At 42.3% G+C, this 18,898-nt stretch overlaps 1 protein-coding gene across 15 annotated transcripts in view; it reads left to right on the forward strand.

The window, feature by feature from the left end:
• arvcfb (ARVCF delta catenin family member b) overlaps positions 1–18,898 on the forward strand; it is a 250,929-nt gene that overhangs the window by 168,176 nt on the left and 63,855 nt on the right. For all 15 annotated transcript variants that reach the window (XM_005936879.3, XM_005936883.3, XM_005936880.3 and 12 more), the window contains 2 exons: positions 3,595–4,235; positions 13,213–13,718. In XM_005936879.3, coding sequence (XP_005936941.1) covers positions 3,595–4,235; positions 13,213–13,718 — 1,147 coding nt within the window. The remainder of the gene's footprint in view (positions 1–3,594; positions 4,236–13,212; positions 13,719–18,898) is intronic.

The raw sequence follows: 18,898 nt of genomic DNA on the forward strand, positions 1-18,898 counted from the left end.
CCCCCCCCCATAGGCTTCTACATCTGGACTTCTTTTTTAAAAACTGCTTTTAATAAGTTAGAGAGGTACGTTTAACCTGAAGTTTCAGTGTCACGAAAAGGTAACCTATGCTTAACACATTATGTTTGAATTCTGCTATAAGTGCCATATATGGAACCATGACGCACTTAAGATGAGGTTTTTTTAATATATATATACATATATCTGTTTTCTGTGTATTATTGTAGGGTCTTTACCGATATAGTATCCTATTAGAATCTTCCAGATTCCTGATCTGATTCCTGATCTGGCACCTCCACCACTCCTTTCCCCTTCCACATTTCTACCTCGTCCTTTTCCTGCTCATCTCAAGCCTCATGCACTAAACTGAAATCAGAGCTCTAACACACTAAAATAGGCATAAACACGCCTTTTCATTCTCAATTTTGTCCCAGTTACTGTCAGCAGATCAGAATTGCTACCCTCCCATCTTCGACAGTTACCAAGAGCCAGCTAAACAACAACAAGAACAGCTGGTTATAAGCTAACATTATGCTAATGTTTGACTCCAGCAATGTTAGCTCCACCTCAAAGAAAGCTTCAGTCACTCAGGCCAACAGAAAAGTTGAAATCCTTAAAAATGTTGGTGTCGCTGTCATCCATCAGAAGTGAGCTTCATTGGCTCATCGACCTGTATCAGCCTCCTTTCACAAAGCTTTACAGCCTCCTCCAGACTGAATAGCTGTGGATGCTCCACACCCGACATTATAACATGAACAGTCATCTGACGGATTTATTGCTAGGTGTTGATGTTATTAACATATAGTGTGTACAAAAAAATTTTTGATCCAAAAAATAGAAACACTCTGACCGGCCAGCTGTGGCCATTTTGGGTTTCAAACAGTTAAAAGAAAGAATATCACAGTCTCATGACGGAAAACACATAGTAGCTAAATATCTGAATTATGGGAAGAGCTTTACTCCTTCACAAATATTTGACCCCTCCTCTAAGGTCCCACTGGCACTGGAGGAGACTTCTCTTACACATCTGTGGTTTAGTGGTGATTCCAGCTCATTAAAATAGCAGTGTATCTGTTTATTAGATCATTTTGTTATTCCTAAGCTGTTTCTCTTTTGCACACCGTTGCTTGTTACACTCAGACTATGTGAATCAGAACTGTATGGATCAGTGTGTAATGAAACAAATTTTCCCACGAATCCCTTCAACTTCAGGTCACCAAAGTGGTGAAAACCATCACCCGTCGCACCTACCATCCATTGTTGGTACCTGACAACTTGTTAGTGGAGTCCAGGCCTGCCACACGCACCCCCACCCCGGTCACCAACTCGACCCCCACCCTATCTGAGCTATCTGAGACAGACCCAGTAAAGGACGCCGAGCCTGTGTGATTTGTGTTGTTTCTTGCCTCCCCCCGCCTGCCTGAATTTTCCCAAGATATAATAACAGTTTTAATTTTCCTCATTCTCTTTAAGAGAAGATGAAAACTAATCTAAGGTTTTGCAATCACAAGCTGCTCAAAAATCTGATCACTCCCTCAGTTCTGCCTCACTAACCCATGGCCACCTTGTCAATTTAAGCGCCCGATAAAGTGAATGCCACAGAGGTTGTGAAATGTCTTGCAGTGCTGTAAAGTGGACAGTTTGACGCCTGCTACTTTCCCCTCTGTTTTAACAGTTTGGTAAACAGTCTAGGACTGTGTCTTAACTGCCTGTGGGTTTTTTGTTTGCTTTGTTTTTTTGTTAAACATTTTTCAGTACTGCTGTGACTTTCCAAGCATGTACAAACACAGAAATCTTGAGTATTGCTACATATTCATATATATTTGCAACCAATTTAGCAATTCTCTTTTGAGCCTGTTTACACCACTTGAGCATATTTCAGAGGCTCTTCTGAAACCCTGGTCCCTCGTCTACCCGTGCGTGACGGTTTAACGCCTTGTGAACTTGAGCGCACATCAAAGAGCGTTTGAAACCTATCCGATAGCTCCCTTTGCAGCCCTTGCAAATCGTCTAAAAAGCTGTGTTAGTACAAGGCAGCCGGGCGTGTCGAGGCTGGGAAGCTGTAGCATTCAACATACCCTCGTCTCAGTTTCTGTCAGAATAAAATGGCACCAAATATTAACCAAATGTGATTAAAAAATACTAGAAATGTTTATTTATTTATTGTGCACATGTAGCCACCTCATGCACGGTATGACATTCAGCCTCTAGCTCTTGTTGGGTCACCGAAGCCCAGCAAGTAGCACCAGAGCAGTCTAGACTTGAGGTCCTGCTATGACCTGCCACAGTGAACAAGATGAAAGCACGCTCATTATTGTGATTCTAAGGTCATGCACATCCTTTAGCTGATGTAACTCAAGCAAATGAGCTCTTTGGGTTTTTTTTTTTACTATGCCACTCCACCTCAGCTTTGTGCAGTTAGAAACAAATGCAAACTATTCAGTAATTACTGTGCTTAAAACATGGAAATGAACCTTGACGTTCCTGAAATAGGCTGTCTTATGTAGCTCACAGTGAGAGTGTAACCAAGAAACAAGGCCAGTGAAAATTTCTATTTGTTTCAAGCAAGTTAATGAGGATGCCGTGTTTAACAACTGATATGTGGTTTATGCGTTTGCTCCTGGCGCCGTCCTTTGTGGTGCGGTTTAATGCTTCATTGTGGTTCCATGATATTATTACGTGCCTCTGCTCCTGATTAAAATCAGAATCATGGCATTGATGGGAAAATAAAGACGGCGTTTTCAGATTAACAGGGCCGGTACTGAAAATGAAGCCCATCGGAATCAGGAATGAGCAGGGTCTTTTTTTGTCTTTTTCCTTAGATTTTAAGTTTTTAAGGGAACAAAACTCTCTGCAACACCTTGTCAGGCACGACGTGAACTACATCAGACCTGCGCCCCTTGCAGATGACGGTTAATTTTCATCAGCTTCATTAATTTTAAAGATGAATTTATAGCCATGGACAAAATAGCCAATTATCAGCCACAGCAGAATTCAGTGGGCAGCAAATTGCTTTCTGTATGGGCAGAGAGCCCAAGGAGGGAGTCGCTGTCTGTCATTCTCCAGCCAGAAAACAACACAGACAGCAGAGGAAGCAGAGTTATTTAGCTCAAGGATGATGCGAATTTGAGAAATGCGTGCACGCAGGTCTGGCTTTAACAGTCCCTCAGCTATGGACTGTGATGCTACATTGCTCATCTGGAGCCATTCGGGACTCAAGGTCCAGTGGAGCTATACAACTTCCATCAGGCTCAGTTGCAGCACTATTCAGCCTGAATTTGCACTTCCTGTGTACACACAGCATCTGGGGTTTAAATTTGGAGCGTTTGTCTTAAAGCAGATCGGATGTACTGCCTGCTTTTTTTCTAACAATCAACGTGTTACACAGGCTGAAAATTGAATATCGGTCAGTTAGTACTATGCCTCGTTGGCATGAGGGTTTAAAGATTGAGTTAAACCTTAACATTTCCAAGTGCTCACATTTATTATGTGTGTTGTCAGCTTAAAGCTGACCACTGTATTTAAACCTAAGCATAGGTTTGGTGTAACATTGTTCTACGCTGTCTGACAGTGTGTATCTGTTTCCCCATGCAGGTGACTAAGATGGTGAAGACGGTGACCACTCGGACAGTGCGTCAGGTGCCCCTCGGCCCCGATGGCTTGCCGCTGCCTGAAGGCACGTCCCCGCTGGGCAGCTACACCGATTCCATTGACCGGCGATACCTGAAGAATGGAAGTGACCGCTTCATAACGCCTCAAGCAACCTCAACCCTGACGCGCTCCTACAACAACTCCTACAACGATTCATACGGAGAGACACCGGAGAGCCAGTACATTCGCCATTATGGTCTTCACGATGGCTACACCGATTTGACGGATAACTACGGCAGTCTTTCTCGTGGTGTCAACTACCGGCCGCCGCGGTACCCATACATGCCTAATAGCTACCGGCCGGAGAATAGCTACACCCTGCCTATCAGAAAGGATGATTATGGCCATGTGGCGCAGCCCCAGGTGCCTATGGGCAGCAGCACTGTGGATCTGAACCGCTCACAACCAGAACGCTTCCAGCCTGAGCCGTATGGTCTGGAGGATGATCGCCGCAGCTTGGGCCCCGAAGAAGAAGAGCCATATGAGCTGGAGCCTGATTACTCCACTGCCAACCGACGCACCCTGCCAGGGGCCAACCGTGGGCGCACCCACCGGGAACCGCTGCGTGATGGCCCCCGAGTCAGGTGAGGGTTGCTTTTACAAAAGAGTCCTTGGCTAATATTTGACATAGTGAGATCGTAATATACAGCCATTTATACTGCTACTACTGCTTATGGGGAATAATAATTTGGTAAAGGTGTGCAAGTTCATACAGTGTATATATTTTACTTTTTTGCACTAGAATTCTGTTTTGGAGTATTTTATGCTTAAGATACTTTGTGTTAACACAAGTGAACTCTGCAATGAGAGAGTATTTGTCTCATTTACACCATAAAAAAAAGACTACATCATAGTAAACAGATGTCTCTTGTCTGTGAGCACCTTGTTTGAGAAAGGAAGCAAAGAATAAGTTGGTTTTGATTGCTGTTTTCCTCCAAGTAGATAGTGAACATGTTTTTCTGTCAGGGGTAAAGAGGTGGGAATGAGAGACATGATGAGGGAGAGTCGGAGAGGACAGCGGGCTTTTGTCAGCTATCTTTCAAAGCCTTTCCTTTTTTTCAGGATCCTTTGTAGAGAGAGGCATAAAACTTGGCTCCGCTGGGCAGAAAAAAGCTTGTCAGCCTCTAACAATAAGATCCCAAAATGGACCCTTGTCTCCTAATAGTTTCCAATCAGTTTGTTGCCGCCCAAAGGAGAACCTGAGAAAAATGTCCACTCTCAAGTAAATCGAAGAGAGGGTTTGAAGTCGACTTGGTGTGTCTTAAAGACTTCTTTTCAATCAGCGATCTGTAGCACATGGATATTTTCAAGTTCCTACACCTTTCCTCCACCAATCTAAGGGCTAAAATGTTTGGGCCTGAAGCCAAGTCTAAAGACAGGCTGTGGAGGTTTAAGTGCAGCAAAGAGCAAGAGAGGAAAGAGTCTGGATGTGTTTGGTTTTAGTTGTATTTAAAGAGGCTCTCCATAACTTCCAGGACATCATTGTTATTAATGACATCCACGTCCAGAAGGTTAGCCGAAGTTGAGAATTTGAAAGATAACATATTAAATTATTGGCACCATTAGAAATGCAATAGGAAGGTGTAACTCAGAATAAAGACGGAGTGGCAACGGCCCCATGCGGCTCATGTCATCGTCAACTCTACACGGATGGTGACAAATATATTTTCTTTTATTGAAAAGTGTTGATCTAAATATAAATCATAAACCTAAATAGTTTAATTACTGCTACATATGATTGTGAGCAGTGTTTAAAACGACACAAAAAGAAGAAAGAGAACGGTTTTGAACATTTTGTTACAGGTCAGGCACGTTAACCCTCACATTAATATCAACAATAGGGGTTTTTAAGTGGAAATATAGGAATTTCCTCTCTCTAGCATTTGTTATGACCATCTTTGACCCTCAGTTAATGGTGTAGAATGATAAAGGTGCACGAGACAGGAAATAATGCCAATTCTTAAAATGTAACCCCTCTGGTGACCGTTAAATTGTAAGTGTAATAAGCATAACAATGTGCAAATGTTACATTTGAGTTACCTGTGTAAATTTAGCTAATACACAGAAAAATAAATGTTACTTTGTATTTGAAGTAAACATCTGTATGTCAGTTGCCATAGAGACATTATGAATCTTGTACACTAGCTGAAAGATCAGTGTTTCTGCCTCAATATCAGCATGTTGAAACTAAAGTTGACCAATGATACATGCTGCATAACAAAGGTATGGCTACCGGAAAATTAGTCTGTTTCAGTACAAAGCAACAGTTACTTATTATTGGCCAAAATCAGTATCACTTGTCACTCTACACATATGATTTAATAAGCAATGAGATTAGCAAGCAGGATAAAGTTAGCCATATAGTGGTAACTGAGCTACTCTATTATTAATAGACTAATGTGAAAATTGCCAGACCAGGCCCAGAAGTTCGGAGGAATTAGCAGAGCTGAAGCAGAAAGTTTTCCTTCTTATTCTCTATGTGAAGTTCTTGGGAGCCAGTCATTCGTTGAACAGTTTGTTAACTTGAATTTTCTAGCTAGTGTTACTCACTGAGAAAGGCACTTGTTCATAGAGTTCAGGACATGACATAGAAATCCTCCATAGGCTGCTGAAGGAAACCAAAAGGGTCGTGGAAGGTCTCATTTCTCAGTAGCAATCCGTCATCCAAAGGCATGAAAAAAGAAGGATAACACATGTTTTACAGTGATGCAGAAGTCTGCTTTCATCCAGCATCTTAATTAAACTTATGTACAGACCCACTTGTGCATTTCAGAGTACACTGATGCGGATGAGGCTCCGAAGAACAGATGGCTAATCAGAATATCTGTCTTTACACACTTTTGACTTAGCTCTGACAATTACACACATAGTACCTGTCTGTGTCTCACACACACACACACACACACACACACACACACACACACACACACACACACACACACACACTTAATAATAATCCACATCTTCACAAAATGAGTCACTCCCCCATCCGCTTTGTGAGAGGCGCTTTCTTTGACAGGCAATTTGTAGCCTGCCTTACATGTGTCACAACACAGGCCTAACAGCCACATACACCCCTCAGACATGCACACTGACAGCTGCTCATGTGATTGCCCACACAAACTTGCGCACACACACACAAACACAGATTTGTAGCAGCTCTTGGATGACTGCTGTCCAAAGAAAGACGATCTTTCTTTCTTCTTTGCTTAGTTTTTCCTGCACTCGTGTCAAAACAACAGCATCCAAACAGCCTTTTCCCTTCCAGTAACAGTAACAGTGACAGTGAGCTCACTCCCGAGTGCCCAGTCTCTCCTGAGCACTCGAAGCACAATTAATATTCTTCCAAGAAAGCACTGGCTAACCCAGCGTGCTGTAATAAATCTGGGAATTTAAGGACTTTAATAACAGCTTATCATTACGTTGCAAGCCCTCAATTATGCTCAGAAATGAAGATGTTTTGTAATAAAACCTCTTTATGCATTGGAGTCAAGCACTCATTTTGTCACCTCCGTGGAGTCCGCTGAGTGTTTGCTCATGGACAGAAATGATGATGTCTTTTTGGGCTTCTCTGGATGTGCCTCATTTGAAAGTCTTGTATTACCATAGCTATGAAGTACACATACATACAAAAATGCAGAGACTTGCATACGGTCATTGAGCCAGAAAGGTGAACCATAACATGACAGGATGTTAACAGATGGATCACATCGTGAATTTCTTTACATGGCAACATCTGCATTTGCTGTTTCTCTTCTTCAACCTTCAGCTTCTCCCTTTGTCATCTGTTAACACAGTCGAACATTTTTTCAGTAATCTTAGTGAACATCAGACATGAGATACCTTATGTCCTGTAAAAGAACTTAACTTTGAATCTCTGCTTTGTATCTGTGAGCCAACCATTGAAAGGAGGGATCATTTTTTTACGGTTTATGTTCATGAATGAAAACTCCAAGCAGCAGGTGCTAATTGTAGCTTCCGTATAGTGTGTGATGTGTAGAATTAGACAAGCCTGATGGAGCTTTATCTGATATTTTGTGTCATTCTCTCTCTCTCTCTCTCTCTCTCTCTCTCTCTCTCTCTCTCTCCTCCCTCTCTCTCTCTCTCTCTCTCTCTCTCTCTCTCTCTCTCTCTCTCTCTTCTCTCTCTCTCTCTCTCTCTCTCTCTCTCTCTCTATATATATATATATATAGATAGATAGATAGATAGATAGATAGATAGATAGATAGATAGATATAGATATAGATATATATATATCTGGCATCTCTTTCTTACTCCTGCTCAGGCTTTGCAGATACATGTTGCTCTTCCTTCCTCTCCCCATCCCCCACACTGTCTGAATGTGAATGCCTAGCACATCCTTAATGTGTGTGTGACACACTGCGTGTGTCCACGAGCACCTTTCAGGTGTGGGTGTCCTCAGGGCCAGGTTGATTAATAGCTGCTTTTGAACCGTGCCAGACTACTGAAGCTTTTTTAAACCAGTCTTTAATGGCTCATCTCTCCTTGGACAGTCAGCGTTGGGGGTCACTCCCCCCACACAGACATGTAAATACATGCAGACACATTTAGTGACCGCGTAATTGCATAGTGTGGGGTGGGACGGTGGATGGAGGGGGTCATTTCTATCCTCTTTTGTCTGTAGTGACACTAGCCAACTCAGGCATTTTCTCCCTTGTCCCATCTTGTCAAGAGGCATTCAAATCCAACCAGAGCAAGAGTAGTTTTTCAGTTTTTCTGTGCTCCTTTTGAAAAAAGTTACAGCTGTGTTGCATCACCTCAATAACGCTTAAAATAAGGAGAGCAGTTGTTGCAGTTTTGAAAGCAAATTGTTTCTTATTCTTGCCTGATGCAGGATTTCACCTGCTCATCAGCGTCTCTAGTGTTTTTACAGGGTGACAGGTTTGGACTGCAGGATGCTATTTTAGCATCCAGAGTGCTAAAACAAGCCAGACCTGCCATGAAATCGGTTCATATTGTTAAGTGCATGAGTGCATTTGTACAGGACACTCGTGCACTGCTGCTCCATGCAAAAGATCTTTGGCCCATAGCAGATGGTGATGCTTCTGGATTTTGCATTTGTGAGGTTGCCCTGGACTATCTTTGCTGATCATTGTTTTCCTGAGCACAAGAAGTGATTTCTGCTCCTGCTTTGTAATTGCTCTTTGTATCATTCTGATGACCTGTTGCTAAACAACCAGTTACAAGATATCTGAGATTCCTGTTTAGCATTACTTACTTTATCTTGTTCCAGTGTCTTTGACGTGTGTTGCTGGCCTCAAATTCAAAATGAGCATTTCTTTTTAATACAGTTGGTCAGTTTCCAGTTTTGATTTGTCTTTGTCCACTTTTTTACCACTTTTTTTTGAAGTTGCTGCATTCCGTATTATTCCCATCTGTGGAAGCAGGGTAGTTATACTTCCACTCTGTCAATGAAACAATGTTACTTTATTAAAAAAATAAGTAAATCAAGTAGTTATGTAAAAGAAAATGCTATCAGAAAACCAGAGTAATTAAAAAGTGATTGGATGGAAAGACTCCAGCTCCGTTCCTTTCACTTCCCATTTCCACAATGACTTCTATGCACGATAAAACAATATTAATTCAAAATGAGCAAACTGTCAACAGGGACAGTCACTGAAAACCTCATAAATGCCAGGATGGTATTTGTACATATGAAATCCAAACATCTTCTAAGCCTGTAATCCTTCATAGTCGCCTCTTTTTATGGGCCTGCAGAAGATGAGGCTCATGCATGGCCGTGACTGAAATGCGATGCAAGTAATTGACAAACGATGAAGCAATGGGAGCATAGTGAGGATGTGACAGAGTTCAAACAAATCGATGAATACCAAACTCTGCAGCCATGCACACATCTCATATCTACTGTATCTGCTTATCTTTTCTTCTTTGTTCTTTGTGTCATAAAACAAAACAAGCGCGCCCGCGCAGTCGTACACGACACAAATAGGCTGGACATTTACCAGCTCGATTAACATGAGGAGAGTGATCTTCTGTAATCATGCTCAGAGCATCATCATATCTGGCTGCAAAGAACCCTTTCACATCCTATGAATACACCCTACCCTGCACGCACAATGGCGCCAATTTAAATGCAAATCCTGACATTCCCATCACTCAGCCTCAAGATGTCTGCTTCACCACCGGCCCCGCCACGTTGGCCCAGATCTAAATGAGGCACGATCTGCACAACTGTACATCTTATCTGTGTATTGAAGTGCACGTTAAAGAAAGTGCATGAGAAACACGGCACTGCAGATAATGTGTCTGCGTGTGTGTGTGTGTGTGTGTGTGTGTGTGTGTGTGTGTGTGTGCAGTGTTGTTGATGCTGAGATTGTGAACTTCCCTTCTTTTAGAGCGGGGTAATTTCTGCCTTTCTTTGCCTTGTCAAGTCAAATACTTTATAGCGAAAGAGATCTCTAAATGTTGTTGTATGTGTTTGGATCGTGGCGTACACATGGAAGCAATTAGTAAACCAGCAGCACGTGCACATGCGCTTAAAACTTCCCTCCTTTTCCTTGTAGTGTGTCAAGAAGCTCAGTGTTTTTTGCCAAACCTCAGAGCAGCAGTTGTTGTCCAAATGATGTGCTGTAATCAGGCTTCTGCGCTCGTGATTGGCCCCTCCTTCCATACTGTGGTTACAGGCTGCTATTGAGATTTGTGGCTCCCCAAAATGTTCCATAAAGATTAGAGAGGAAAAAGAAACTTTTAAAAGAATCGTAAACACGGAGAATACACCAAATGCCCTTTGCAGTTCAGGTTTGTTGTGACTTGACATATGCCTTCAAGCTACAGCCATTCAGCACCACAGCTCTTTCAATTTAGTTAACTTGCAGCATTTAGCCGCAGGGCTGTTCTTGACAGCCTTGTTGTCTTACTCCATCTCTATTAATCCTCCTTCCATCCACCTGAATAGGAGATTTAGAATCTTTTTACAATAGTTAAGCAGGAGTTTTTCTTTTAGTACATCTCGTATCGATTTTTCTGGCAGTAAGACGCACCAAGTTGTACCATAAAAGCCAAAATGTCAGTTATGGGAAAAACAACGCAACAAACGAGGGAGGGCACGTGTCCTGCAGCCAACTTTTAACCAGCTTCTATTGATTATACAACGGCCCCTAAGCATCCAAGTCTCTTATCTGGCAAAGAACGGAAAAAACATTGAGATAAACTGACTGCTCAAAGTTTAGCACAAATTAACAAAATATATTTTATGTAATGACTTTAAAAGCAGTAATAACAAAATGTCCTTTTTGTTCCACCGTGCTGAACTTAGAAACAGAGAGATGACTGATTTAGGTGTGCAAGCACTTAACGTTGTGCTATTTGCCTTCCAGCTCTCGTTATTTTGTGGAGGGCTTTTGATAGCACACAGATATGGAAAATTGCCTGCTGCTGTAAAGAGTATGCAGGACCATATCAACTTGTCGGCCTTAATATGCTTTAAACACCCTGTTCTATACATATTTTGCCCTAGGAAGGTCTCCAGTACCTTTGCACACTTCATGCACTTGAGATCTGTGAAAACCTGATTAAATTTGTTGCACTCCACAGCTATCATTACAAAAGGTGCTGTTTCAAACAACCCACACTATGCAAACCATCCAAAATCTGGTTGTAACATAGAGTGGAAAGGAAACAAAAAAACTGACGTACACCTTCACAGCTTTCGTCTTAATAAGAGGAGACGTGAACGGGAGAGATGCTTGTGGGGAACTTCCAAAAGACCCGCAGCTTTGTGTTGTCACTTTTCTCCTGTTGCATCCGATACATTTAGTCAGCTCATTATAAGCAATGACTAAGAGCAAATGTCATGTCTGTATTTTTCTTTCACAAGCGATCTCAGATAGCAATTGAAAATCGCTTTTTGAAATGTCAGAGATTTCTCCTGCCAGGTAGTAAACTACTCACTACGGCGGCTGATTCTTTGGAAAACGGCTTGGGCTTAAATTTCAAGGGGAACAGAAAATGTGTTCAAACCGGGGCCAACATCACTACAACCATTTGACATTACTACCTAGACTGCATCGCAACATAGAGAAGGTGAAGAAGTAGAGGATTTTCATTTGAAGTAAGCACTAAACATTCATCAAATTTGTTCATAAAAACAAAGTGACGATGCGTGGGAAGCATAATTAATAAAAAACACATTACAACTAGAGCTCAGTCAGCTTACCACTGACCACCATTTTGTCACACCACTAACCACCATATATCAAGTACCACAAGCGGAGAGCAGCTGTATTATGTAATGAGGGTACGCAGTTTCAAGCTGTGGAGTAGGCGAGGTATGATAATGGCTGTGCGTAAGTGCACTCATGTAATGATATTCCTCTTCCCATATTAAGATTTTTACCTACTAAACATTCTCCTTATAGACAAAGGAGACATGTCAGTGAAACAAGCTTCAAAAATGTTCCTTTGAACTTTTCTGCCAGTGTTAAATTTGGCTTACCTGAGCTGCTGCAGTTGAGCCCAACAAAAAAAGAAAACCTTTCCTATGATTAAAGAAAAACAATAAGTCACCTGAACTCTAGCAACGATGATCTGTCACTGGAATTGAGCGCCTATTTTTTCATCCATGTTCCAGCAGGAATTTGATGAGGCTGTCTATGGAGTAAAGAGTTGTAAAGAGCAGGCTCTGAGAGGCTTTGGAAATAGGGGATCATTAAAGGAACCTCCCCCCTCAGCGGACCCCATGAGCTCCCTTCTTTCTCTGCCACTCAGTTCCATTGCAGAAAAATTAGCAAAGCTGAAGACTGTTTAGGTCCTTAGCTGTAATGTCAGTAGCGCTAATAAGGGTAATGCTGGTAGAAGCGTCCCAGAGTGATGGTCATTAACATTTCAGCAACTGTATGCTAGAGTTGGCACTGTGAGCAAAGGGAGCCCTGGAGGTATCATAGGAGCTCATAGTCCTCCCTGAGGGGACAGCCGAGCTCTCGCTGTTCCCTGGGGGAAAAGACATCAAATCCTTTCTCTGCCGTATGTGGTGGCTTCTAGAAAAAAAAAGAAAAGGAAAAACTTCACAAGGCTATCCTTCAAAGGATTTTCTTTGGTATTGCCTTGTCTCTGTTTCTTTGTGAAGTGCCCGTCTTTTCTTTCACCAGTCTTTTCCTGTCTCTCAGTCACTCCTTCTAAGACTTTATGTTTCTTGAAGTCTGACTTTTTTGTTGCTGCCACCTGGCACGGAGGAATAATAAGAATGCTGCATACTATATGTATTTTATTGCAAAGAACTAGCATCACAGTGCTTCTGGCAAATCTGGTAAAATCTGATCTGAACCACAGATCCTTCTCTTTCTGTCCAGTACCGTGTCCTTGTCCTCCTCTGTCTCTCACTTCTTTTCACCTCTTACTTGCCTTGTCCTTTGCTTTCTCTTTTCCCCTCATTAGTCAGCAGCTTTCACCTCAGTCAGCTTCTCTCAGAGTGTTTCCCCCCGGCTGCCTAATTCTTCTCTTGGACAAATCTGTCTGAGTCACCCCCCATTTACCTCGTCCATCTTCCTCGTCCTAACTGTCCTCTCTTCTCTCTTCATCCAGAGGGTACCCAGATGACCCCATTGAGGCTGAGCTGATCGATGAGCGCCACCCTTACATCCATGGGATGTATTCAGCACCACTGGCTCAGCCAGAGAGGGGTAGCATGGCCAGTCTGGACCGCATGGGTGGTCGTCGCTCACCTTCCATCGACAGCATCCGCAAGGACCCACGCTGGCGTGACCCAGATCTCCCTGAGGTCATTGCCATGCTAGGCCACCCGATCGACCCAGTCAAGTCCAACGCCGCTGCCTACCTGCAACACTTGTGCTACGAAAATGACAAGATTAAGAAAGATGTGCGTCAGCTGAAGGGAATTCCAGTTCTGGTGGGTCTTCTGGATCACCCCAAGTCTGAAGTCCATCGTAAGGCTTGTGGTGCCCTGCGCAACATCTCCTATGGCAAGGACAATGACAACAAGGTGGCCATCAAGAACTGTGATGGCATCCCGGCCCTTATCCGCCTTCTGAGGAAGACCAACGACATGGAAGTACGAGAACTCATCACAGGTAAGATACGTATTTCCAACTTAAATTAATAATTTGTAATTTTAGGATTGCACTCATTTCCTGTTGTGGTTGAAGTTAGAGGAGATTGATACTATTCAAGTATCTTGTGATGGATACGATGACACATCAGGCAGGTGTTTCTCTTGGCTTTAAGAAAGCAGGTATGAAACAGTTAACCTAGCTTTGTAGACAACCAATAATCCTCTAATCTTATTTAGTATTTCATCCAATTTTTTTGTATTAAAAGGTCAATTTGAATTTTTTATTTGTTTGATTTATATGAACTATTTCTCCACAGTCAGTGTATTACCTATAATACATCTTGTCAGCATGCCCCCAGTATGGAGGAGCAGTAGGAGTGCTGGGAGAGATGCTAAGCATTTTAGCCACCTAATGAGTCAATAATAGCTTATATGTATTTTTGTAGTTTGCTACATTTAACATTTTTCTGTGTAAAGCTACCAGATTTCTGTGAACAACAACAGTAATTTTGCATTAATGGACAAAGGAGTTACTGGCTTATCACTGCCAGTTGTTAGTTTATTTAGTATTATTGTGTGAGTTGGGTACGGTGGCCCTGAGAGGTCAAACGCAGACAAAACATTACAGAAGTTGAATAAAACATGACAGAAAAACGAAAAACCCACAAAAAACAAAAGATGTTTGCTTTTCTTTTTTTGACTTCTTCCGTAGTCTTTTATCCAACTTCTGTTGCGTTTTGTGTACTTTTGGATTTTTCTAGATTTTTCTATTTCCTGGTGTTTCCTTAAGTTGCAATGTGTTTGGTGTTTCAGCGTAACTTGGATCCAAACTAACTGTAGACTCACACAGTAAAACAAACTAACAGGTCAAAGCGCACAGTGGCTCTGTGGTTAAAATCGTTCCACAGCAACAGCGCGATTGGTTTGGCCCTGTTTGAAGTTTGCATGTTCTCTATGTGCTTGCGTGGGTTTTCTTTCGGACCTCCAATTTTCCAGACTCCAGACTTCACTTCCTGATTAAAAAAAACGAATTTAAAAAGACGTGGTAGAGCAGCAATCTCTTTGTTAAAGTAAAATAACTGTTTTGTTCTTGGAATCTGCCATAATCCCTTTGTCTCTCTCTGCATGGTACTGCAGGGCTGTGAGTCATGCTATACTAAGAAGCAGATCTTTAACTGCTGACACACGTTACTATTTAGCATTATTCATATTTCATACCATATTCATATCTATAAATCATCTCAACATTTGCAATAAGTTTGTTTCTAACATACTTGCCTAATTAGCACTGAATTGCATAAGTCCCTGTATGGCAGTGAAGATCTAGACAAGGCGTTTAAAGCTGTAATTAGTCCTAGTTAGATCCCAAGAAGACGTGTTTTGAGTGCACTGATAGGTGTGGGGGTTTTCTCACCACTTATTAAATGTAACATATGTTAATGAGTAAAGGATCACCAGTGGTCACGGATATCAAATTTCAGATTTGATTACTTTAACCTCACAACGTAGTACTGCGGAGACAGATGGAAAGTGGAGGGATGATCTATAGGACAGCAAAAAGCATATAAACATCAATTTCAGAAAACGCTATTAGATGCATCGGGTAATGAAATACTGTATGTTTTTAATTCCTTTAAGAGGAGCTATTGATTCAGATGCTAGGATAGGATTTCTTCTCCTTGACCCGGTAAATGTCATTGATGTGGGGAAAACACTCTGTGTATGTGCGTTCAGCTAATCCCTAACACAATTGGCTTGACCTGACACACTTTCGGCTGGTATTGACACGTTTGGCATCTGAGAGTGGGCTTTTGTTTTCGGTGTGAAAAATGAGAAGCACTTTCAAGTGAGAAACTTGACCTTTGCGAAATGCAGTATACACGTTAGCCCAAAACAATTAAAGGAGTTGCTATTTAGGTGGCAAATTAAGGGTGGAAAATTGCTGACAAATCTGATTTGGGCAGATGTAGATAGGTAGCTAGGTGTTGTGTTGTCGATATGTTTGAGACTGTGGCCCTTTAAGGGGGAATGTTGGCTATATTTTGGCTATTGACAGCTTTAGTCTGGCCTTTAAAAACCACACACATGCATTTGTGTGTGTGTGTGTTGTCTGCCGTGACAGAGATGTTGCAGTGAGCGATGGCTGTGCTGCAGCAGAAATGATTGCCTTTACAGCACCTTGTTGCTCTCCTTCGTAGCTAAAAATAACCCTGCACCACAAGACAAGGAGGGCAGAACGGAGGAAGTTATTCCCCTCCCTCCTAGCCGTAATTATCCAACCCTCCCTCCCTCGCTCGATCTAATTTTTTTCTCTCTTTCATTCATTATCTATACTCTCATTCATTTTCCCTCTGTCACGGTTTCCTCCCTATCCCTGCCTCAGTCTCCAGCTTTACGTTTCCATTGCCACTGCTCCGTCCCCAGTGAAAACGGGCCCGTCACAATGCAAGCTCAGCTCACAGGCTCAGCTCACAGGCTCAGCCGGTGCGGCTGGAATTGGCTGTGTTTTTCCTCAATTAAATATAATTGGGGGGATTTAAATACAGGCCCTTTTCTTAGTCCATGTGTTTAAGAGTTTGCTGTTGGAGTTTATGCCGTCCCTCAGAAACCACAGTGAGCTCTGTTTTCTACAGGGGAAATGGGTGACGTGGAAAGAACCAAGCAGTTTCTTTTTCCAACACACAAGTTGGGCAGACAGTGGAGTCGTTCATATTTTTAGAGCTTTGTATCGTTCAGAGTAATTCTATTTTCCCTCCTGGTAGGCTCAGGGCTGTTTGTGCCCTCCAGCAATTCCCACTCTGGAAATGTAGATTATTAAGCGGATTTCTCTCCTGTTTTCCCTGCAGGAGACGTCTGGTTTTTGTGGGCTGACATTCAAGCAGGTGCCTGCTGCACACCTTTTGTTGTTTGGATGAAAGATGCATATGGTTGGCAGGGATTTAAGCTAGAGGAGAGATAATGTCTAGACACACGTGTTTGTCTCTGCCCGGCTTTTGTGCTCTTGTCAGAAAAATTACAGTGTTGTCTGACAAGAGTTCGAAGCATGGGAAACATTCCTAAAACTGTAACTGTAACTTCAGCTTACACAGAACGCCTTGATCAGTTTGCTTTGACCAACCAGCAGCCAGTTTAACCAGATTCAATTAAAATGATCTTCATTGTCCAGACTCCTTCTGGTTATGTTTTGTTTTTTTAAATCCTTCTTGTGGTCGTCACTTCCTGTAGTTGCCTCGCCTGCTGTTGATTGCTGAACAGATTGATAGAATGAATTTGTCTCAGACTCTCTTTTCGCTGAAAACAGCCACCTTCCTCCTGCTACTGCTAACAGGGAGTGATCCAAAACAGTGAGCTGAAAGACATCAGAATGCACTGGGAGAGTCATCTGGGCTTTTCTGCCTACTAGCTACTTCTTTCACATTGCTCACAGATTTTATCGGTTGTTTTTAGCAAACCCAAAGCACAAGATGAAGCCAGTGAGGAAGCAGTGTAGTAGCGACTTTGTAGTGATTAATGCCATCTGACTTTATCCAACACCCCCAACTTTCAAACGGTAAACCTTTTTTTTTAGACTTTATTTATCCCCAAGGGGCAATTAACATACAACAGAGCAGCATAACGTTGAAGATAAGGACACTAAGAACAGGCAATAATAGTGAGATAATAAATACACAGAATATACAGTATATACAGTTTTAAAATTAAAGTGACTGAAAGGTGAATAAATAACTGTGAGTGACTAAAAGTGAATAAAGTGTCGGTAGTATAAAAAGAGTGTAGTTTATGTTTCTGGTGTGGGAAATGGTGTTATCGGCTGGTGTTAAAAAGCAGAGTGGCTTTGGGGACAAAGGTGGCGCTCCTCCTCTCAGTCCTGCAGGAAATGCAGCAGAGGCATCGCCCAGAGGGGAGGCATTGAAATGCGGGGTGAAGAATGTGAGAGGGGTCGTTGATGATTTTAGCTGCCTCTCTAAGGGCCTGTTGGCTGAAAACCTGTGCCAGAGTTCTGACAGCCAGCCCAATGATTTTAGAGCACACTGATGCAGTGTGCTGCAGTCTGTTCTTGTTCTGAAGGCTGAGGGAGTGGAACCAGCAGGTGATGGAGAAGGTCATGATGCTTTCCAGGAAGGCATAGTAAAAAGTCATCATGATGGGTGTGCTGACTCCAAAGGAGTTGAGTTTCCTAAGGAGGTGTAGCCGTTGGTGGCACCTCCTTAGTAATTGCTGCGTCCCATTTAAGTGCCCCACTTCTAATGCTTTGATATTTTCCATGCAGACTTGCTTGAGCGGCTCACTGATGCACTTGATACGACTCTGTTGGCATTATTAATTACTAGAGATGGCACAATACCACTTTTTTATGTTTGATACCGATATCATAAATTTGGATATCGGCCGATACCGATATGAATCTGATATAGTGTTTTTTAATCAATAAAACTGTTTTTTTAATATCTTGCTGCATTTTGTATAAGTTCATACTCAAGTTCAAGCAAAAAACAAACAAACACTAAAGCTATCCTGTTATACCTGTATGCAACAAATACACTGCACCCAAAATATTTCATAGTTCAGCAAAACTGATCAATCTAATAAACTTAAACCTACTCCATCCTCCATATTCTGGTATTTTAAAGAGTACTTAGCAGAAATATTAAGCAACCTAACTAATAGGGTTGCAAACTCCCAGCAAAAAAAAATAATAGGGAAGCAATAAGTTTTCATTAAGTTTGGGATCAGACAGCATTGTTTCAGCTCATACGGATGCCAGCCGATGGTCAACTAGAAAGTCCCGTAGAGGTGGTGTCCACAGGTGCCGTCACATATGCAAACCGCTTTGCAACCCAGCTTTACGCCAGCTTCTCCTTTTTATGCTGCAATTTGTTACTGGAGCTGTTTTGTTGTGGGATCTTGCTGCTGTAAATCACTGCAGACATTGTGTGTGTCTGTGCGAGCGTACTGTAGCAGAGATTTTTCTTATTCTGTGGACATTCACAGAAGAACGAGTCCACTTTTTGAGGTCTCCCTCTTCTCTTTCTCTTCTCCTGCCTCTAGCACGCCCAATCTCTTTCTCCCTTCTTCTGAACCGTGCCTCCGTCCTTCTTTACCTCTCAGAGTGTGATGGATGGCATGAGAGGTGAGGAGGAGAAGTAGAGGAGGAGAACGGTAATGGGCAGAACTAAGTTAATAGCTGTGCTTGAAGAG

Source organism: Haplochromis burtoni, unplaced genomic scaffold (assembly GCF_018398535.1).
Source record: "Haplochromis burtoni strain Fernald_Lab_line unplaced genomic scaffold, NCSU_Asbu1 Contig_226, whole genome shotgun sequence".
Classification (NCBI taxonomy): domain Eukaryota; kingdom Metazoa; phylum Chordata; class Actinopteri; order Cichliformes; family Cichlidae; genus Haplochromis; species Haplochromis burtoni.